This window comes from Priapulus caudatus, unplaced genomic scaffold, assembly GCF_000485595.1.
Source record: "Priapulus caudatus unplaced genomic scaffold, Priapulus_caudatus-5.0.1 Scaffold785, whole genome shotgun sequence".
Classification (NCBI taxonomy): domain Eukaryota; kingdom Metazoa; phylum Priapulida; class Priapulimorpha; order Priapulimorphida; family Priapulidae; genus Priapulus; species Priapulus caudatus.
Window position 1 is genome coordinate 46,969 of NW_014577846.1, and position 24,811 is coordinate 71,779.

The 24,811-nt window shown below is 41.7% G+C and overlaps 1 protein-coding gene across 3 annotated transcripts; it reads right to left on the bottom strand.

Moving 5' to 3' along the window:
* Nucleotides 1-18: 18 nt before the first annotated feature.
* LOC106813512 (B-cell linker protein-like) lies at nt 19-23,109 on the bottom strand. 3 transcript variants are annotated; one of them, XM_014817658.1, is made up of 17 exons: nt 22,841-23,109; nt 18,664-18,726; nt 18,276-18,331; nt 17,277-17,318; nt 16,817-16,896; nt 16,436-16,503; nt 13,435-13,483; nt 13,102-13,247; nt 11,821-11,880; nt 8,126-8,299; nt 4,629-4,665; nt 3,605-3,639; nt 3,291-3,321; nt 3,131-3,168; nt 2,649-2,750; nt 2,363-2,509; nt 19-1,677 (listed from the first exon to the last, which is right to left on the bottom strand). In XM_014817658.1, the coding sequence occupies exons 1-17, from the start codon at nt 22,916-22,918 to the stop codon at nt 1,582-1,584; spliced, it is 1,302 nt and encodes a 433-aa protein (XP_014673144.1). In that variant the 5' UTR covers nt 22,919-23,109; the 3' UTR covers nt 19-1,581. The 3 variants fall into 3 exon arrangements, with proteins under 3 accessions (XP_014673144.1, XP_014673145.1, XP_014673146.1); XM_014817659.1 differs by lacking the exon at nt 11,821-11,880; XM_014817660.1 differs by lacking the exons at nt 18,276-18,331; nt 18,664-18,726 and having other exon boundaries at nt 21-1,677; nt 22,841-22,862.
* Between the last annotated feature and the right edge of the window lie 1,702 nt (nt 23,110-24,811).

Below are 24,811 nucleotides of genomic sequence, written 5' to 3' on the forward strand. Positions count from 1 at the left end.
ACGTGCAATTTCTGTTTATATATGAAAGAGTATAATAACTCAATAGCACAGGCAATTACAGCAATGATAATATCCTGCTAGGCAGACAATTATATTACATTCGTAGTCAATACAATCTATGACAGCAGCTTACGTGATAACTAACTAGTTCACAGAATATTGGTCACGAACACTATCATGTACTCCCTGGCTTCAGACATATTGGACAGATGCTTTGACAACCTGATATATATATATATATATGTATATATATCAGGTGTAAATAATCTCAAAGGAGTTTGACACATATTTTCCCACGTTTTTAACGATTTCCCACTTACAATTTTGGCATAAATAAAAACAACAATGTATATGTTTTTAGCTTATTTCGTACCTTTATTATACGCCTATTGTATACTGAAATAAGTTTATAGCTATTTAATGCCGTGTTGCTGTAAATTGTATTCAAACACAGCATTGATTGAGAGGCCTTCGGCATGTTCCGAATCGGCACCGTTTAGGAATATAATTTACAGCAATACGACAATAAATAGCTATAAACCGATTTCAGTACAAGATAGCCGAATAATAAAGGTACAAAATAAGCTCGTGAACATATCAGTTTTTGTTTTTATTAATGCCAAAATTCTCTGTCTCTCTCTCTCTATATATATATATATATATATATTTGTGTGAAGTCTGTACTTGCAATTGGCAAAATACCATAGGGAAATATAAACGTCAACTAAAACCAACATAGTGAATATGTTAATACGTTATCATAGCATTAACTATTAACAAATTTAGCTGCTATATTTTCGCACAGTCTATGACATTACAATATCCTGTACGACTGACTTGTAACAGGGTTACGATAAGTTAGTTGTTATGCTATATACATTTGGACAGTGCATAGTGAACATCATCACATACATTTCATCAACTTGTGCCAGTAGAATGTACTAATATTGATATAAATATACGCATTGGAAGTTGTATTAAGTATTTTATACACTATTTTAACCATCCACCGTACACGACTTGTAAGACAGTATGATCCATGGCTGGAGCTAGAGTAAATACACAGACCATGGTGATTATTCTGTCATTCCACTGACTGCATGAGTACTGAACCTATTTTGGCACGTATACGATTTCATTTCACTAAATTAGGTTTGATCTGCAATTGAGCTAACATTTGTATAACTTGCAGCACATATCTAGATAAAACTATATGCAAGTATATTCTTCTCTGCACAGCACGTATACTTTACATTATACATGCATTGAAGCATATGATTCCATAACCATTTGCTCTAATATCAATCTAAGAATGACTGCCTCCGTAGTATGAAGGGTAACACATGCTGCTAACTATAGCATAAAGCAAAGGCATTCACCTTTACTGAATCTAAGCTAGCTAAGTAGTAAGACTAACAATCACCATGTTAGTGCTACAGAACGAAAACTAGTGTTTTCATTCCACAGGGATCCATTACTGGCGTATATACATGTGTGGATTTCATACAATAGGGAGAAGCATTTATTGGCTTCAGGCTTACAGCCGAATCACAGTGCCAATGGTGACTGACACTTGCCAGGTCATGGCTCCTTATCAAGGATCACTTTGCCACCCCTGGCTAGGCTGATACAGTTGATTTTATGATGTGCAATCATCTCTTGAATGCTTGCAAATTTCTGCAACAAAGCACACGACACCCTTAGATTTGTTCCGACATATAAAAGTGTTGCTAGCTATAAATCATGGTCTCAAATGAAATGAGATATTGATGCTTTTTCTGACATGCTTTTTGAGGTAGTTCTTCAAGAGAACCACAAAATCTTGACAAGATGTTGGTGTAGGTCTAGCGTGGGAAGTACTTGTTTGTGTGCAGTTACATTTTGTGTGCAAAATGACTCGAGTGAAGTAATGACAGTACATTTTATAGAAATGTTTCCCTACTGTTTAACTGAAACATGCTTTTAACATAAATAATGCAGAATTTCACCGAAACTAATAGTGAACGCCAAAATATTGCAATCATTTGTATATTTATAATTTTAAATTACATGCATCAAATGCGTAGCATGTGGAAATATACTGCAGCATAGTCATGTTTGTCACCAGTGGTAAGGGCAGGTATTGAAATCATCCATTTTTCTATTGAAATTGAACAGTAAAACTGCTCCTGAAATGTAAATATGAGAATGTGTATACTCCTGAAAACTGCTTGAGCCTACACTGTTGAATACTGGTTAATGTTTTCCCCAAAGATAATAGAAAAGATGAACATTGAACTTACTTTACCTGCCAGTTTCCATTGTAATTCCAAAACCTAGTGTCAAGTGTCTTGCTCATTAGTTAGCAGATATTAACACTCACCGTTTCATTGTCCTTCTCGGATCCAAGGGCATAGAGGCCATCCCGTCGCTGTCGGATTTGTAAGTGCCATGTCTTGCGTTCGAACAAGACATCGAGAGTATATGGGCACTTCCCTCGCTTACTGTCTCTCACCAGGAACGTCCCATCCTGTTTAATGATATATGTTCATCATAAAGCTGCGAAAAATACTGCATGGAAACATCGAGTGTATACGCGTAGGCGTATAACAATCTGCCAATGCATTGAAAGTCATGGTAAATTGGGCTATTGCAGTTTATGTTTTTACCGTTTCTATCTTGAGAAGCATATCTCCAGCTTGATCCCTGCCTATGTTTCCATGGTACCAGCTCTGGTTGCTAAGCTCAGAACCCACTTTGCGATTATTTGGCTGTGAAAACAACCAATAGCTTACACACATGCAGCGAACAAAAAATGTGCAAAAAATCCAGTATTATGATTACTCTCATGTCACGAATGTAAAACCTGATTAATCAGATTTGGAGAATAACGTAATTGCATGGTTGCACAGCTCTTCATTGTATCAAATAAGATTAAATGGGTTTAACGTGAGTTATCAAAATGCTAAAAACATACCAATAAAATGAACTATAGTTTGTGAACTTGATTATTTAGTTAATGTTTGGATCACCTTGTACAAATTAATGCTGACTACTTGCCAACTATAATATTCATACCGATAAATACTTACAAAGATGCCTATATCTGCTAAAAGAGTAATTGGTTTATATTCATTTAGTTTGTACTTACTGAAACAGGAATCGGTGGCAGTACTCTCTTTGCACTACCTAGTAAAAGAGGGGTTTAAGACGATTATATTTTGTGTCTGTATTGTCTCAGTTAGAAAGTTGATGTTTTTGCACAGATCGTGAATCCATTGGTCGATAGCATTTTCACTTTATATACTCACCTCGCCCTCCAGAAACGTCTGTGTTCACACCCTGTGATAGACAATGTAATACATTATTATAAACTCTTAGATTACCCTAAACTCCTGCCAACAATGACTAGGGAAGAGACCGTGGCATGAATATACTATACCATATATATATATTGTGCGTGTGCGTGTGCGTGTGCGTGTGCGCGCGTGTGCGTGTGCGTGTGTGTGTGTTCGTGACAGGGTAAAAAATACACGGGAGCGACGATTGATTCGCTCCCGTGAGGCTATTATTGTTATGTCAGCTTATTGCTTCGTAAATCTTAATGATGTAGTTGTGTACTTACACAAACTGGAATAGATGGCAGACCCCTCTTTCCATCTGTTGGTAATAAAAAAACCAAATGAGTAGAATAGTAAGGTCAGTAATCCAGTGTTTGAGATGGATAAATTTGTACATAGGCTCATAAATGCCCATATAGCATATAGAAGGATTTCCCCCGATTCGTTGTGAGCAGGCACACTTTAGCATTCAGCATTCAATCCTACAATTAAAATGCCAGTGTTATACAGCAGGTACCTTCTATGGCAAGTGTATATGTATATAGTAAGTAATTCCTGGTTATATATAGCGGATGTGTACCAGTGTTGTATAGTATTTATATGTGTATATAATAAGTAATTCCCCGTTTTAACTGACCGTAATAACTGTAATAACTGAGGTGAAATCCTACACATGCAGATAGTATGAGTACTTTGTACTTTTCTTTGCTTTTATGTTATTTTTTACTTTTTACTTTTTGTGTGTTTTTGTTGACAGGAAGGTGTTTATGTTAAGTTTGGCTCATAGGGTCTATGTCCCTCAGGGTACTGCCGGAACGTACCCTGGGTACGGTCCGGTATACCGGAACGTACCCTGGTCACTATTTGATATGGTTAGGGTTAGGGAGTAGGTATAGGCGACTCCCTAGACTCGTTAGTGGAGTAGGCGAGGTACGGTCCGGCATATAATATAGTACCAGGGTACGTTCCGGTATACCGGACCATGCACATTTTATTTTTTTATATTAAAAATGACCATAATAATCTAGAGATATGTGAACCTATATATCCGGATTAAATATGCACTTAGGAACTTATTTTTGTAAAAATCTAATTTTTGTCCAGGTAGGCCATTTTCAGCATTGACATGTGTGCATGCTCGTTACTCAAAACAATAACTTGTGACTTTGTCCGTATTATGCTGGAGCGGGTCACATATTGTTTATATAGCACTCTCCTGCAATGATAATACAGCTGCAAGCAGCCTGTATTCAAGGAAATAAATGCACAGTATTCCATTGCAGGAGCAGTGTCATTGTTCACACTTACCTCTCCTTCTCTGATTTTCTGGGGTTACTTCTACACTCTGTAAAATTCAATACAGATGTCTTGTCAAGTTTCTGATCTAGTTTTCTTTACAACACATATTTATGAACAGATCATTTCATAGATATATGTACAAGTGCATACTATTGTATTAGTAAACTTCCTCATATGGAACCACTATGTAGAACAATGATAAATCTAAATGTACCGCATGCACGGACGGTGGGTTCACTATTGAATTCATTTCACAATAACCGTTACTTGGGGGTGCTAGTTTCTTTGGGGAATTTGTTCCCTGAAATGAAGAAGACAGATATCCAGTTTCAATGTCATTTATGCATCAAGCCTGCTTGCAATTTATTATTCCCAAAAACCCTGTATATCTCTAATAGTATTTTGAGAAAAAACAATGGGCGAGCATCCACAAAAAAATTATACGTTCCAGGCCTTCTTGTCGCGTACAACTCCATCCAACCGTATGACCACAGGCACTTGGGACAGAGTCAGTGAAAACTGAAAATAATATGAACGCACATTCACAAATACCAACGTACCTCTCAATTACAGTTCCACTGTTGTGTCACTGTATATCAACTTTCCTTCATAAAAACTAACACCGAACGCTCCCGCACTCGCCGCTGTGAGTGCTGTGTCGCCATGATAATCTATATCTTCTATATAATTTATATAAAGTTGTTCAGCCGAATTAGTAGTGGTGAGTATTGCGACCAAAAACCGTATTGCAATATATTGCAATACGACAAAACGCGTTATTGGCAATATTTTCAATACGTAATTGGGGAGAGGGGGTCATACCTATGTGTCGCCGTACCTATGTGTCCCGTTACCTAATGTGTCCCAGGTACCCATGGTACCTATGTGTCCCGGTAACACTATGTGTCCCAGTACCTCAGGTACGGCTAATGTGTCCGGTACCTTAGTGTCCAGATACCCTATGTGTCCCATGCTACCGTCAGGTACCTATGTGTCCCGGTACCTATGTTTCCCAGTACACGAAACCAAAGTGATATTCAGGGATTAGGCCCTGAGGCCGTTACGTCAGCAAAACAAAAATGTATAAAATGTTTTTTTGCTAGTAATTATTCACATAAAAAGCTGTCAGTTCAGTACAATTTTTTGCATTAAGCGGGGGACACACCATGCGAAATATCGCATGGTATAACATGATCAGATATATACCAACATCATATATGGTGTTGTATTGATACTTATGGTATAAGCATTATATAGATAAGCTGTGGCCAGATTGACAATCAGGGTGGGCTCAAGGTCAAGTGATACATGTACATAAAACGTGATGTTATACATTGTATCACGCAAGGCCAAAGCAAGCAATTTTATCTCTCATATGACCACTTTTAATTATGGGGCCGGAACATAGGTCCGTGAAACATAGGTACCGGAGGAAAAATAGACTCTGGGTATTGGGACACATATAGGTAGAACCGTAACAACATAGGTACCCGGACACATAGGTACCGCGGGATAACATTTAGGTACCGCGGATCACCATAGGTACCTGGGTACTGGGACACATAGGTAACCGGGGACACATAGGTAGGGACCATTTGAGTCTTATACATGCAATGATTCAGTACAATTTGATGCGTTTGTTAATTCATCATATATTGTAATTATAATCACAATGATTTTAATTTCTATGTTTTTCTCCTGAGAAACAGAAGCACGGCAATGTTTTCCGCTGACAGTGCCAGCCTCTGTGCAAGTAAATCACCGTACTGATACGCCGTAGTACCATTAGAGAGTCTGCCGAAAAGCGGGAGGAAGCAACTGCCCGTGGCTGGAATACACAATACCCTGCTGCATAATTGGGCTAATACTGGATACTGAAATGAACTGCGAAACTGAAACTGAAACAGTGGGTGCTCGCTTTCAGCTTGTATGCGCCGTGCGCGCGGGCACTCAGGTGAGCATAAGCTATATATAGACTCCCTGGTTGCCCGTGCTCTCTGCCTCGGCTCATCGACGCGCTGCCCCATCTCTGCCCGCCGTCAGCTAGTAACGCGCAGTGCTCCATGCCGTGTGTCGCGTTACCAAGTAATACTGTATGCGCCGTGTAGCATTGTGCTTCGTAATATATCACCGCCGATTGATTAATTTTCGATGCCCTATTAACAAATATAGACATAAAGGCGAAGTGTCAAGTAATTTATTCTTTATAACCTACCAGTACGTAAAATATTCCGATATCCGGAAGTTGTAATCGCGATAACTACAGAGTTTTCAAATATATTGCAATTATAATACCGATATACGGTATATCGTTACACCCCTACGAATTAGTCCATACTCGCATAACTAGAGAACTCCGCAGCCTAGAGGAAAACTAAAGATATTTTCAGAATCAGCACGTCTGGGAGGTTGTTCTGGCTGAAACAAAAATTAAAAAAAGTTAAATCTATATATATATAAAGTTGTTCAGTCGAATTAGTCCGTACTCGCATAACTAGATAACTTCGCAGCCTAGAGGAAAACTAAAGATATTTTCAGAATCAGAACGTCTGGGAGGTGGTTCTAGCTAAAACAAAAATTTAAAAAAGTTAAAAAGTTAAAAATTTATAAAAATTATATTCATCAATAGATGGCGGTGCGTACAGATTAACATCACGTAGTGTGAATCCATGGTGTATACCCTTAACGGCGCAGTGGCCTAATCACTAGAACATCCGTCTCCTACACCTGGATTCCGGGTTTGAGTCCGAGCTGGGAAACATATTTTCCCCTTTTTTTCCTTTTTTCACCTTTACCTACCTCTTTATGTATTTATTTTAATTTTTTTTATTTTTACTTTTAATTTTTAACGTCTTATCTTTTGATTTCTTATTATTTTTTACTGTTTGGGATGGCATGGCATGCGATGGCATGCGATGGCATGGCATGGCATGGCATGGTATGTATTATTTTTAATTTTTTTAATTTTTACTTTTAATTTTTAATGTCTTATCTTTTGATTTCTTATTATTTTTTACTGTTTGGGATGGGATGGTATGCGATGGCATGGAATGGCATAGGGTGGGATATGGGATGGGATGCGGTGCGATGGGATGGCATGGAATGGGATGGATGGATGGATGCATGGATAGATAGATAGTTAGATTTTTTGGGGTATTTTCCTTTCAACCAAGCGGTCACCAACTGAGTAACGCCACTGATTTCCCCGGGCAACGCTGGGTATCCCGCTAGTAATATATAAAGCCTTTATATATTATTATCATGGCGACACAGCACACTCGCAGCGGCGAGTGCGGGCGCGTTCGGCATTAGTTTTTATGAAGGAAAGTTGATATACAATGACACAACAGTGGAACTGTATTTGAGAGGTACGGTAGTATTTGTGAATGTGCGTTCATATTATTTTCAGTTTTTACTACTGATTCTGTCCCAAGTGCCTGTGATTATGAACATGTGATGCATTCTTGTTTATCATGCATTACACGAACGTTATAATCTATATTTACCGATGGTGCTGAGCTGGATGCAGGACTCGTCTGGCTATAGCCTCCAGTCAGATTTCCAACCTTGAGAGTCGATGAAGGAGAAGTTATGCTAACCCATCCTTTCGAAAGTGACGGTTTAGGCGTGGTGGGCAGTGGCGGCTTATCCCAAGGTCTGTGTTTCTGGTCCCCACTCGCCTTTAAGAAACGAGTTTATTTAATTCATTAACAATATTAAGACATGTATTAATTATCTTCAGGATATGATCATGTGCGTAACTCTATTGCACAGTTATATAGATATTTAATCGTCGTAACTGCAGCAGGTATGTCTGGCAGTATTAACTTATGTGTGTGCGTGCGTGCGTGCGTGCGTACGCAGGCTTGTGCTTGTACATGTGTACTAGCAAAAGTACCCGGCATTGTACAAGGAAAATGGAGAGTAAGAATATGCTTAAGATTAGTTAGAAAATGAGTTGTGGTAATTGATAATATTGTGATTATCAGGCCAAATATAAATATGAATTATTTTTAGCACTAGTACTGGCATGAACTCATAGGAAAATGCATTTGTTATGTACATCAACCTTGCACTGTCCATTTCTTTCAAAGTATACAAGTGTAAAGGACCATGTGTCGCATTTCCTACTTGAATAGACATAAATAGATAACAAGCATAAATTGAAAAGAACTCACCTCTGTAAGTCGCCCCTGTACCTCATCAGTAGGCCTAGGTAGGGTCCCTATATACAAAGAGTTGCGACATGACGAGTCGGAAAAAATCGGTCACGTGATCGCTGGACGCAATGTTGTTTTCAAATGGATCCACACTGCTGCCGCTCAAGTACAGTGCTGTATGGATACGCTGTACAATGGTCCGTAGTAATTAATTAGACTAATCGTGCTTCAATAAACTCAAAATTCACAGCGATTATAGCTAAGACATGTGTCTATGTGTATCTAGATTTCTAGAAATGTTACTCAAATCGTTCGCGCCATGTTCTTACCGCCCATATAACCGTGCGTATATTAGCCTGTGCGATACCGCGCGTAGACTATGGGGCGCCAAGTGTCGCATGACTGATTGACTGATTTCGTTACGAAATCAATGTAACGAAATCAAGTCTACAAAGTGATTTCGTTACGAAATCAACTACTGCGAGTGATTTCGTTACGAAATCAAGTCTACAAAGTGATTTCGTTACGAAATCAACTACTGCGAGTGATTTCGTTACGAAATCAGCTACTGCGAGTGATTTCGTTACGAAATCAGCTACTGCCAAATGAGTACGTGCCGGGTACACGCACGGTGCACGCGGGTACACGCACGTACCCCCACTACCACTGCGCGCCCCATAGATTTCGTACAAAAAAATCATTGATTTGTAACGAAATCACAGTCATGCCGACACTTGGCGCGCGGCGCGCCAAGCTGTTAGCATGATTCGTCAAACGAAATCACTCAATCGGCAGCTAGCTGAATTTCGTTAACGCAAATCACTCGCCAGTAGATGAATTCGTTACAAATCATGCGACACTTGGCGCGACCGGCGCCGCAAGGTGTCGCATGACTTTGATTTCGTTACCGAAATCAGCTACTGCGACGTGATTTCGTTACGAAATCATTGCCTTCACCTGGCGCGCCGGCGCGCCAGTGTCGCCATGACTGATTTCGCTTACAAATCATTGAGTTTCGTAACGATAATCACAAAAATCAAGTCTACAAAGTTGATTTCGTTTACGAAATCAACTACTGCGAGTGATTCGTACGAACATCAGCTACTGGCCCGATTGAGTGATTTCGTACGAAAGTCATTGCTACACTGGCGCCGTCCCGCGCGCCAAGTGTCGATGACTGATTTCGTACGAAATTCAATGATTTTGTAACGAAATCTATGCGGGCGCCAAAGTGTAGCATGGGGTACGCTACGTGCGTTGCTACCCGCGTGCACGTGCGTGTACCCGCACCGTACTCATTTGCAGTAGCTGATTCGCTAAACGTGAAATCACTGCGCAGTAGCTGATTTTCGTAACGAAGTCACTTTGTAGACTTGATTTCGTACGAAATTCAAGTCATGCCCAACACTTGGCTCGCGCCGGCGGCCAAGTGCCCAGCCATCTATTTCGTAACAAATTACTCGCAGTAGCTGATTTCGTATTGAAATCACTCGCAGTAGCGTGATTTCGTATACGAAATCACTCGCAGTAGCTGATTTCGTAACGAAATCACTGCAGTACGGTGTGAAGTTTCGTAACGAAATCACTTTTGATAGACTTCTGATTTCGTACGAAATCACATGATTCGCTAACGAAATCAAGTCATGCGGACACTTGGCGCGCTAGCATGATTCAGTAACGAAATCACTCGCAGTGCTGATTCGGCTAACGCAAATCACTCGCAGTAGCTGATTGCGTAAACGAAATCACTCGTAGTAAGTTGATTTCGCTCTAACGAAATCACTCTTGTAGACTTGATTTCGTTACGAAATCAACGATTTCGTAACGAAATCAGTCATGCCGACACTTGGACGCGATCTTGACGTGAGACTCACGCATTTTTGACCAAATCTGCACGCTCTCACGCTGATCTTACAATATCTCACGCCACAGCAAAAAAAATATTACAGTATCTGAAAACAGTCCACTTTAGTATGACACCAATTGCACAAATTGAAGTTATAAAATGCAAAGCTGCCTACCGTGGGAGGGCAAACCCCCCATCCCACACCCACCCCGCTCGGTCGCTTCGCTCCCCTCGCATCTCACTCTCACCTATTCACCCCAAGTTGCAGCCCTGCGTAATACCTATACATTATAATAATTAAACACTCGGCGATGTGTGCGTCGTGCTTGTGTGTGTGTGCAGCGCTACACGTGCGGTGGCGTTGCTGGTGCACGGTGACACGTGCCGTGCCATGAGTGGTGCTCTGTCCGTGTCTGCAAGTACACGTGTGTTACTAGATCTCTGTGATTCTTTGAGTTTATTGAAGCGCGAGTGGTTTTAATTAATATTAGCAAGTATCTTACGCCTGGCGGGTATCGCCACAGGGTGTATATATACGCACGGCTATCGCGCGCGGTAAGAAAGTGCTATATATTAAACTAATCATATGGTCGACCGCGAACAGGTTGAGTTACATAGTTTTAGACTATGACTAGCATACATATAAACAGCATGATTGTTATCTAATGGATCTCCCTGTGATTCTTGAGTTTATTGAAGCGCGAGTGGTTTAATTAATTATCGCAAGTATCTACGCGCGGGGTTATCGCACAGGCTAATATACGCACGGCTATGGGCGGCGGTAAGAAAGTGTATAATTAAACTATCATATGGCGCGAACGATTTGAGTAACATTTCTAGAAATCTAGATACACATAGACACATGTCTTAGCTATAATCTCTGTGAATTATGCGTATCCATACAGCGCTGTACTTGAGCGGCAGCGGTGTGGATCCATTTGGAAACAATATTGGCCGTCAAAATCCTGGTTGTCGCAACTCTCTGTATATAGGGACCCTAGGCCTAGGTCTTGCTGGGAAGCACTCTTCTAGGACCTAGCGAATCACATGTCTTCATTAGAAGAAATGTATTTTTCTGTCTATCATTGAATCGTAAATATATGTGTATCGCGTAAATGAAGTCGCGTGTGACTGTGTTGAGTGATGTGTGCGTGTGTGTGTCGATGTATTCAAACGTGTCCTTACGTTGACCTACCTCTGCCGGGGGTGCTGGTGCGTTTTCAAGGGGTGGCGATGAACTGATACTTAGTGGGATCTAGCAATGTATAAATTCAGTTTTATTATTCAAATACTTCATTATCAACATTCAACACTTCATTATACGTTATAGAACACTTTCAGAACTCAAATAGAGCCAATTCCCTATCACTTATATTGGCTTTTGCCTGACTGTGTTAACTTCACAAAAAGTGTCAATAAAAACAACCGTTGCAGTAAGCCTTATAGTATGTACTTGTCAGGCCTTTGATCAATTCACCAATAGATCATCAGTAATTTCTGAACAACATCTACTTATTCTAGGAATATTTCTGGGCCGTTTTGTCCAAATCGGTGACTGCTATGTACACATAAGCTACGTATACACGACGAACCTTAACTCGAGTTAAGCGTCTACACGGGGCCTTAACTCCAGTTAAGGTAACTCGAGTTAGCCTAACCTCGCAGTCGATCGAGGTTAGCTAACTCGGAGTTACCTTAACTCGAGTTAAGGCCCGTGTGCTTGAACTCGAGTTAGCTTAACCCCACGATAGGCGGCAGCACTAGTACGATGTACGTACACACGCACGCACGCGTACTTGCACACGCACGCGACGCGTACTTGCCACACGCACGCACACACTCATGCACGCACGTGTACGTGCAACGCATGCACGCACGCCACGCACGCCTACGTGCACACGCACGCCACGCACGCACGAACGTGTACCTGCTCACGCGCGCACTCACGCACGTGTACTTGCACACGCACGCACACACTCATGAACGCCACGTGTACGTGCACACACACGCACACACGCATGCACGGACCGTGTACGTGCACACGCACGCACGAACGCACGTGTACGTACACACGCCACGCACGCACGCACACACGCACGTCTACGTGCACATGCACGCACGCGCGCACACACGCACGCAACGCGACGCAAGCACGTGTAAACGCAGCGCACACATTCAGGCACGCACGTGTACGTGCACACACGCACGCATGCACGCCAACGTGTAGGGTACATACGCACGCACGCACGCAAGTGTACGTGCACATGCACACACGCACGCACGCACGCACGCACACACGCACGTTTACATACACACGCACGCACGCACGAATAATAAATCGGTAATAATCGCTATCGGTGTTGTCGTGTAGACGCCTACAATAATCGCTAACTCGAGTTAACGCTTAACTCGAGTTAGCTTAACTCGAGTTAAGGTTCGCCGTGTAGACGAGGCTATAGTGTTAGGAGATACTTACAAAAACATTTGGAGGTCTTTGTGGTTTGGCACATCTGTCAATTAGTGGTGGAAGATCCGGTAGCTCATACACAAGCGGTGTTGTTGGTTCATTGTGCGGCATTCCTCTGGGTGATGTTTCCATTGATGAACTATGACTTGTGTTACCTGATAAGCATAAGATACATTGCTTTACAATACAGAGCATTTTATTCTGTACGAGAGTTAAAGGGGACGTCTTTTATCTGACTTCCTATGTCCCATAAAACGTTTCATTTACATTAACACGCATCGCGTTGATTTGTTAATATTTTCTCCAAATAAAGTAGCAATAATAGCAAAAAATTATACGAACCAAAATTCGCGTTCTTCTGTATTTGAAGTTCATCTGGGTTTTCATATTCCTGATAAAGTAACGAATGATAAGAAGTGGTCACAGACTGCATTAGTTAGGACACTGGTTGCAACCATAATAAGCGTAATAAAGATGTGTACTGGTTGTACCCTAACTGCGTCCAGTGACGTGTGGATGCGTTATGCACTTTAAGACCCCGTACAGACTACGATTTGATATGGTACATTGGTACTAAACTAGCGCGCTAAAAATTGCAGTGTGTACACGCTATCCCGCTCCAAGTTAGCCCCCCTTACGAAGCAGGGCTATCTTGGTGCGCACCAAGTTATCCCACCCTAACTCTTACCCCGTACAGACTACGAATTCGATATGGTACCAAACTAGCGCGCGCTAAATATTGTAGTGTGTACACGCTATCCCGCTCCAAATATGCGCTGGCCCGCTCCAAGTTGGCCCCCCTTACGAAGCAGGGCTATCTTAGTGCGCACCAAGTTATCCGGCTCTAACTCTGTGTCTGTTATCGGTGCCTATAATGCGCGCCAAGTTTCGCAATGGGCATGCGCATAGCCTTATTTAGGTCACGTACGCTCGCTCGCACGCACGCTCGCTGTAGGCTTAGATACAAATATCCGGATATATTTTTGGATATTTAGAAGTTTTCGGGATATTTAGAAAAATCTGGATATTTAGAAAATTCCTTAATATTTAGAAGATAAAACACTATTTTTTCAAATTAGAAGTTGTAAGGATGAGTTTGTCCTTTTCTGTTAAGAAAAACCATCCAGCGGTGCAAACTGTTTTCAAAATTGTTACAAAATTTTTTTTCGCACAAAATATGTTTAAAAGACATTACGTTGAAATAACTGAGATATTTAGAAAAATTTTGGGGATATTTAGAAAAAAAATTGAGATTTAGAGATTTTTTGGAGAATTTCCAGAAAGATATTTAGGCCATTTTTCGAGATATTTGTATCTAAGCCTAGCTCGCTGTAACTCGCTGTCTGCGGGGTGCATGACGTGGCGAGCAGGGAACTGAGCGGTGGGAGAACTGATGACTCATTTAGCCCGCTTCAGAGTTTTGTGTCTGTACGCTCCTAGTCCGTCTGACGCGCGCTAAAATTCGTAGTCTGTACGGGGTATCTGTGTCTGTATGCAATCGGTGCCTAACGCGCGCTAAGTTTCGCAATTCGCATGCGCATAGCCTTATTTAGATTACGTATGCTTGCTCGCACGCACGCTCGCTGTACCTCGCTGTCTGCGGGGTGACGTGGTGAGCAGGGAACTGAGCAGTGGGAGAACTGATGACTCATTTAAAGTAGGGTCAAATATGCAGTTTGTATGCTCCTAGTTAGCGCGCGCTAAGTTAACGCGCGGCTGACGCGCGCTAACTTTCGTAGTCTGTACGGGGTATTAATCAACACTCATAAGCACCAACCACTGAGCAAAGCTGCCTGTATCTTACACCACCGGTTACACATCACTGAAATATCTACACACTCACGAGCAAATTTTATTTGTATGTAATTGTAAGTCGCCTGTGAGTCTGTACATATCACCGTAACTTGCTGAAATCTCATGGTAAGAATTGTGGAAATAAAGAAAGATACCACTTCCTGCAACATTGTGGCCGTATCCATCTGTCGTAGAATTTTCATCCCCATTTTAAAGTATGAACAGCAGACAAAGATTCAGTCAGCGTAACATAGTGGTTACGTAGAGAATTTGCCTTTGGTTCAGTCGCTTACGACCACTGCAGATAACATCTTAGGAAAATGCAGCTATTAAAATTGCTTCACTCTTACAGTCTCACTGTATCAGATTCAGCAATATCCAAGGCACATGGACAGAGCCGTAGGCTGAGCAAATTCCTAGGGGGGGGGGGCAATGGCGGATCCAGGATTTCAAAGGAGGGGGTGATAAACAGGTGGGGGGTCTGGGGGTCTGGGTAATTTTGAAAATGTAGATCGCAGGAGATGGTATTTGAGGCACTTTTGAGTACATGTACAGCCTTCATTCTGACTACGACAATTCTCTTTTAGTAGAACAATTTTTTTTTGCTCCAAAATCTAGGGGGGGGGGCAGCTGCCCCCCTTGCCCCCGCAGGCTACGGCCGTGATGGAGCTGTCGACGTGTCTGCCGAATTTGCGTGCAGTCGTTATATATTAACCGAAATGTGGTGCAGGATTATGGAGTCCATGATCTCATTTATCTATGTTGGCATTCGCTACTAGAGAGAGGGCAGACGTCTGTCTATACCAATAACCAGATTTCTGTGATGGACTAAACAAACTTTTCACACGAACTGCACACAAGTAGACACGCAGTCAATACTAACACTTGTAGAAAATTTACTCCAAAGTCATACAACTATATGACAAACATTCGGTGGCAAACAATTGCATTGTTATTCAATCAAACAGCAGAAGAGACCAATGATGACGAATTGATGGCGTGCAATCACACATTACGTGTGGACTTTGTTCCCAGTACCCATCGTTATTCGTTACACCTGCACAGCTACAGAACTGCCAGTGAAAACCAAAGCAAACAATCGAGACACTGTGACATCCAATCGGACCAGTGTCTACTATCCTTGCATATACCATCAGGAGTCTATCATTATATTGATAAACTCCTGATATATTGACTATTGACTATTGACTATACATTGACTATTGATAGACTCCTGATACCATCATATGTGAATGATGGACTAGTGGCCACTTCTGTGACTACTGCTTGCAGGATAGCCTAGCCGTGTATGTTATATTGGACTCCCAATCTGTGCACTGTTTATCGTATGGATTTCTAGGAATCTGCACAACTGAACGTCAACAACAAAGTGGAAGTCTAATTCAAAGTGCAATTTGTGCAGACGAACTGCTGACATTAGCATGCTGTAGTTACAGTTGACAGCTAGCGATTTTGCTGGAAGCGATGTGACACAATGCGGTTGACATATAGTCATAGGTGTAATTGTGAAGAAGATAATATCACTTACCTCGCCATCACCATCATCATCTAGATCGTCAAACTCGCTATCCCATCCATCAGAAGAATTGCCATCACCTGTAAACAAAAAGAAGAAGAGTCATTAACTTTAGAAATCAGACGTAACTGAAGATCCACTCTGTGCAATTTTGTAAAGAAAGAATTCTGCTTCAATCAAAAAATAAATCGCTGCCTGTTATTAGTGCCACCTATTGTTAGTTGTGGATGATCCAATAACAAAATAACACTGCATAGTAATATCATCACTATATGGTCACAGATTTCAGATCTAGTTGTCTTTACAGAGGAAATTATAATCCACACTGCAAAGCTTATCATGCATTTGTCTTCTTTATCATTCAAATATTTGAATAAGGCATACATAACTTACAATCATCGTGATGGTAGTCTTTGGTGACTGGGGGCGGTGGGGTTTTCTGAACAGGAAGTTTTACTGGGAACTTCATCTTGCTGTGAAAAGAATAACTTGGGCATTTCAAAATCAACTGTGTGTGTGTGCGTGCGTGCGTGCGTGCGTGCGTGCGTGCGTGCGTGCGTGCGTGCGTCCATGCATGTGTGGGAATTTCACTATTCTTGATTATTATAGATTTTGTGGCTTGGCATCAAAACCTGGTATGTAACAACTTATCTTCTGCCTGTTATTAGTGTTAAAGGACAACACACCTTTTGTATAGACATTTTAAATTGAGCTTCATTTATACATCAGCGGTTAGGCTATAATAGACAAAGATATGTAATAGGATAACATATATATACTATATGTGTATATTATATATATATATATATATATATATATATATAAGAACAGTAGTAGGTGCAAATAAACTTACCCTGTGGAACTTTTTGTTTTCTTTAAACAGTCGGCTATTAACCTGCAAAATTACCATATTTCAATTAGATACACACAGTGAGGATCGAACATGTCATTAAAGGGAGTATTGTACAGTAAAGGCCCCCGCACACGGTGAGCTTCGTGCTCAGCAGGAACCTGACCGTGTGCAGGGTCGATTTCACTGAGTTTTCGGTCTCGCGAGGCGGTGAGGAAAATATCTGCCGTGTTTGATAATTTTGATCTCGCGAGACTGACAACTCGGCGTGTGCGGGGGTGTGAGGTTCCTGCTGAGCACGAAGCTCACGCTCCGTGCTCAGCACGAACCTCGCCGTGTGCGGGGGCCTTAATACAGGATAGAATATGCACGTATGCTTATATTGTCTCAGGCTACATGCAATACACGCACTGCGCTGCTGGGTTCTGGAATGAGTCGTGGTTCATGAGCTGTCTGGTCATACTGGAATGTTTTGGAGAATCTACATACTCTGCAAATATACTCTGCAGCAGAGAATATACCAACGAGTACAATGCAATAGCCGGAGAGTACAAAGCCATAAGCCTACGGCTTTATACTATCTGGATAATTATACAGCTTCAGAGAAAGATTAGGGTTATGCAAGTGGTGTCACCTAGCGTTTGATAAAAAAAAAACTGCCAATGCTTAGCTCTCTAATACACAACACACCTATAGGGAAGGTATTGAGCGAAGCTTGCAAGTGTCTGGTATCTATCCATCCATCCAAGACAGGGAATATCATTTATCTACGTTCCTATAATTACTAGGATTTCTAACCAGTGCTTGTAAAATCTTTAGAAGCACGTATGACTCGGCACCCGACGCATGGACTGTAGCAATTGTCATTAAATATGTATGTTTGTTATGGTTCATGCTATTTCTTACAAATATTTAACAAATCAATTGACCTACACAATATGTATTATAGGCCCTCAAACTTAATGTGCGAAGTACAATTACTGACGAAAGTGGTGTTGTTACCTTCGGAACCTGATTGGCAGCTCACGCCACATTAACAGTACACCTTCTTCTAGCTCCTGTTTTAAATAAAATATATTAAAACAATTAAAACTGCTACAATATGTAATACTCTAACTGTACCTTCAAATAGAAACAGACCATACCTGAACTATGTTTACAGCAGATGAAAAATGGACTACCGTATACACTAGCTACCGGACTACCTAATCGCTCAGGTGAGATAAATGATAATTATTAATAATATAATCATAATGAGCTCATAAGCAGCAATTAATCTACACATTTATTATTAGATTTAGCAGATGCAGTGTTACCATTATTATGAACCTTCAGTTCAATTATTTACTCCTGATAGGTTCATGATATTGTGGATACGCTACTCACGTACCAATAGTTTTGGGCCGGTGATCTGTCTCTTTTGAAAAGCACCTATGCAGCACTCGCAGTCATTCTGTCAAATATACATACCACTGTTACATAATTTTTACTGTTACATAATGTTACACACTATTACATACTTTACATACTGTTACACACTGTTACATAATAGGCATTAATTCTTTATTACATTAGGAGGAATTTGTTTTTATGCACTCCTGGGTATGTCAGTGCCTCTGCCGGCCTGTCGTGCCTAATAGATATAAAATCGGCGCACACGTCCTCCCTGTGTGCGTATAGGCGCATTTACGACTGTCTGCACGCGTTGGTGTATGCGTGCGTGTATGTGCGTGTGCGTGTATATGCGTGCGTGTATGTGCGTGTGCGTGTCTGGCTGTCCGTCTGATGCGCGTGGGTGGTTCACCGACCTGCATTTCTGCGTGCGTGCGCGGGTGCGCTGGTGCGCTGGTGAATGAATGTTTGCGTGCATGCGGGCTTGCGTGTGTGCATTAGTGCGTGCGTGCGTGCATGTGTGTATGCGGGCGCCTGTGTAACTGGGTGATGCACCTACCTACGTGCACGCGTGCGTGGGTGTATCAGTGTACGCGTGCATTCGTGTACTGGCGTGTTCGTGTTGGCTTGTCTAAAATCACTAGAAACAGGGTTATATGTAAAGTTCATCAAACATGCGTTGCTAAAAGCAAAAGTAACGATATAAAGCAAAATGAGCAAAAGCAATGACCTAACAGCTAGGCTGGCCCGCATAGGTAGCTGCCTAGCTGTCTCAATGTTTATGTATTCTCTACAGTGGCGGATCCAGGACGGGGGGCGCAGCTATTATTTGTCCCCCACCCTATCTATCACAAAATCCGCACTCTCTAAAATGAAATCCTGACTGCGCAGTTGCGCCCCCATCTCAAAATCCATATCAAAATCCCCCTATCTCAAACTGCTCTATCGATTAATAATCCCACGTAAATGCCGTTCAAATGCCTCGCACAAATTCACAGAAAGATAGTCTAGACCTATCTCTAGAGTAGAGTCTAGATCTGTCTCCAGAGCACAGACTAGATCTATAACTAAATCGATCTTTCTGTGAGTTATGCTTAGTGGTGTGCGTGCATAACCCCGCTGCCTGCCCGTTTGTGTGCGTGCAGGCGTGCGTGTGTGAATGCATCGCATATGGTGCGTGTTGCTCATAGGGTCTATGTCCCCCAGGGTACTGCCGGAACGTACCCTGGTCACTATTTGATATGGTTAGGGTTAGGATTAGGGTTAAGGTTAGGGTTAGGGTTAGAGTTAGTGTTAGGGTTAGGGAGTAGGCGACTCCCTAGACTCGTTAGTGGAGTAGGCGAGGTACGGTCTAGCATATTAGATAGTACCAAGGTACGTTCCGGTATACCGGACCGTACCCAGGGTACGTTCCGGCAGTACCCCGGGGGACATAGACCCTCTCAGCGTAAGTGTTGTATACCTGTCTGATAACGTGTGCGTTTACCTTGTTCTTACCTAAAATAGGCCTTTGTTCCGCCATAGGATTGTGGCGGCACGAAAGTCTGGCTACACGACAACCAATAGTCGGTTGACCAAATAGAACTCTTTTTTTTTATTCCATCTCCGTATTATTTTATACTTCGCCTTACTTCATTATCGTGATATGAACCGATCACACGCTGTTATCTATGATAGAGAAAAATGATCAGGAGTCCGTAATAGAAAATGGATTTTTAATTTTTTTGATTTTTTTAATTTTTCTATTATGGACTCTTGAAATGATGCATCAGTTATCAACGCTGTAATCGTGTACACCATGTAGAACACAAGCACTTGGACCATTTCAATATTAAAATGACGGTAAATAAACACGAAATGTATTTACTACGAAATTCTTAATGTTGATCTATTCTCGTTTCGCCTGTTGTTGGTAACAGGTTCCCGTAAATGCAGTTCAGACGCTCCTCCGTAACACGCATTTTCGTACGTGTGTCTCCGTGCGAGTATGTATGAATACAATGTCATGGTGTGCATATATGTTCGTGTATGGCATAAGCACACGTATGTATTCACGCAGGTCGCCATGGGTGTGTGCACCCGCCCCGTGTGCAGCTAGTCATTCATGCATCGCCTCGTTGATCACCAGGCATACTATAAGGAAACACTGAGCGAAGTTTTTATGACAAGGTTACTGTCCAACCATAAATGAAATGTGACATAGACGTGGTAGAAAGGAATAAGTACTGCTACAAAACCTATAGCTATACACATACAGTGTAGAAGCAACTATTACTATAATTTTAATACTTATGATTATGATATATATTAGCATGAAAAATACTGAGTACACTGTTCAAAAACAACTTGTTGGTAATTAGAAGAGTAACGAATACCATTGCATCGCACCTATTGCAACTAGGGGCCACAATTGAACGCGTAAAATATATAGAATATAATATATAGGTCACACAAAACTTGTACTGAGACACGTACCAATTCTTGAACTTGCGTAATAGGGCCAGTATAGTGCTATACATAGCTCCAGTTAGAAAAATCCATATACATTTTTTCACCCAGTTCGTGTGTGTATAACACACACATATGCAACAACTATATGCACGCATCTATACGTGCGCATACACACAGTCTCTCTTCTAACTGAAATGACACAAATACTCTACTGACCTAGTCTATACACTACAGAACCTCTGTCTACGTATAATCGCCTCTTCATGGGCCAGTCACACAAGTATCAGGCAATTAGAGTAGTGCCTAGTGGTATAACACATGACTTTAAACCTAACCCTTGACCAGACACATTACCAGACTATATATTTACCTTCACAATATACATAAAGGTATTATCACGGATAGCACGCTGTTATTGTTACTAGCTAGGACACACAGGCACACAAGCACGCATACGTGCACACGCAAGCACACATGCACGCCGCCACACACTGACGAACATGAAAGCTGCATGGATATTTGAAGGAATGTATAATATAGAGATATTATTATATATTCAGGGGTGAATAGTAATAGATTATTTGAGATAGATTAGATTAATAAGATTATCTATAAGACTATCTAATAAAGAAGACTATCTAATAAAGAAGACTATCTCATAGATTATCTATTATTATTCACTCCTGATATATTATTATATAGAGATCCCTATGTTATACACACCTGATATTTGTGCACACACAGTGATAACACACACAGTGCAGTACACTTACATACACGACTGGTGAAGCGTATGCTGAACACATCTGTACGTGCACATGCACACGTGCACACACACACATCTGTCTCCCACACAGTACAGCAGGATTGTAACCCGAGCTCCTGCATGAACACTGCCCCTTACCCCGTTGGCTGTGTGCTCTGTGTAATAGCATAGTGATCAAGAGTCCATAATAGAGACTATAGATATAGATATATGTATAATAGTCTCTATTATGGACTCTTAATAGTGATAGCTCTATCAGTGTAGCTCCCCTTCGTACACGTAGCGGGAGGGAAGGGGCTACACCGGTAGAGCTAAGCCGGTAGACTACAATTAATATTGCTGTCAAAGTTTGACCTGGAGGCGATGTAAAAAAAAATCAACACTACCATGAATAATAATTTTTTTAGTAATATTATACGTAATTGTAATAATTAAATGTGCGATGTTTAGTGCTGTAGATTCGTCAATTTCAGTGCAGTTCATCATGTATGTGACAACTGACAACCACAGTATTTTCAATGCTGTCTTATGCATAATTTAGTCTGGTAAAAGTCTATAGTGTATAGAATGATAAGAAACTGATATTCACTACGTTTATATGACCTACTATCGGCATATATTGGCATATTATATATATATTGGCATATATCGAACGACACTTCGAAAGATGAGTTCTGGTCGGCCTAACACGTAAGTATCGTTGTATCAGGGGTTAATAATGACAAACCTTGTCTCCTGTCATTATTAACCCCTGGTTGTATCTATGTTACGAATAGCTCTAGTACTATAGCCCTGCGCTCCGCCACAGGCGTCACAGCGCAGGGCTATATAGTACTAGAGCTATGTTACGAATATCTACATTGCTAGTTACGTACATTAATTGTATCTATATGTTACATATTATCAAGAGTACATAATAGAGATATGAGTATAACTGTACCTCCATTCACTCACTCACCTGTCTCAGCCATGCTACCACGTCCGCTTCACTCCACCCTTCTATCTCGCCAACAGCCGGCAAGAACACCCTAGACATGGTCCTGCTTTATAGATTACTAGGTCACAAGCGCTGCGTACGTCTCGCTTCGTTGAATGTCGATCAGAGACCTATATTATTTCTTCTTCTACCAGGATCCCCAACGAAAGTTGCTAAGGTTTTACGCAGCGAACCGCGTCTCGCGTAAACCTATGTAATCTCTTAGTTCACACACATAACGATCACATATTTCGCTTATCTGAAATCTACAAGGCGCAGCGAAAATATACGCTAGACACCGCACATGAGCTTACGTGCTGGGTCGCGCAGACGAGTCATGCCGCTATGTCACGTGACAAAACTTCCGTCTCGACAAACGCCGATTAACGCCGATTAATAAACGCCGATTCGTAGAACACGACGTTTGTGGCTTTGTGGCTTTTATACATATTTGCAGTGGCTTGCGATGTGCTCATCCCACACACATTCCAGGTCAATTATGATTGTATCTCGTATCTTGTATTTGCAGATCTCTGCAAAGCTGATCAATAATTATATTAGGATTCAGATATCGATTATATTATGATTAGAAGACGATAGGAATAAATAATAATAATAATAATAATAATAATAATAATAATAATAATAATAATCCAGGGCCGTAGCTAGCGGGGAGGGGGGCAAGGGATCAGTTTCCCCTCAGAGAAATGTAGATACTGTACATGTGATCAATAGAGGTCACCTTCCCAGAACACAACCCGCGCGTGGCTTTGCTCCCAGGCAAAATGGGTTATAAATATAATATTAATAATAATAATAATAATAATAATAATAATAATAATAATAATAATAATAATAGCAGTAGCAGTAGCAGTAGCAGTAGCAGTAGCAGTAGCAGTAGCAGTAGCAGTAGCAGTAGCAGTAGCAGACTAGCAGTAGCAGTAGCAGTAGCAGTAGGCGTAGCCAGTAGGCACTCAGTACACCAGTATGCAAGTAAGGCGCGCTAGCAACTAGTACCGAGTGAGCCAGTAGCGGTAGGCCTAGCAGCAAGTAGCCGAGTACGTCATGAATATCGGCGTGAAGTAACCACGGTAGCCGGGCTAAGCAAGTAAGCAAGGTAGGCAGTAACGCCGCTAGTACCAGTAGCGGTAGCTGGTCGGCGGAAGCAGTAACAGTAGCAGCAGCTATAGTAGACCGTAAATAAATAATGTCTGAATGTGATCCCCGCGCGTACAGTGATATGACGGGTCATGGCTAACTTGTCGGCAATACAGGAGCCGCAGTGACAATCTGACACGAATAATAATAATTACGCTTAATTATATAATAGGCCAAATTTGCCAACGAGATACGAGCCGGGTGTCTGCAGCTATAGGGGGGAAGGGGGCCTCGCTAGTGACTGAAAGATGCTATGGGTAATGGCAGGAGTAGATAATAGGGAATTCCCTATTATCTACTCCTGGTAATAGGTAGCAATCGGCTGTCTAGCTTGACAGACTGTGATAACCCCACACGCGCACACGCGCACGCACGCACGCACGCACGCGACGGCAGCGCACGCACCACAGCACGCGCACGCGCGCGCGCGGAGAGAGACCTGAGAATAATTTTCGAACACCGCGTCTATACAATGGGGCTCTAGGGGGCGTACGAACATGCTAGCTGTTACAAATTTTGTGTGCGGTCTTTGGTGTTTCGAAGGTTCATGTCAATTCCCATACTTGTTCATATTGCAATGTATATGTTTTAAGGAAGACCCAGAAAGAACCATTCTCAGCAAGTGGTCTCCGGTACAGGGTGGCGCAGCCGCGCATTTTATTCGTACATATATATAGCGTGACATCCGGGGCGGGAAGAGGATGGATACCGCGTGCCGTGCCAGTCTCGGCCCAAAATAGGTAAATATTCAGCTGCCAGGATTCATAGGCCACTTGTGTATGTATCGGCCATCTA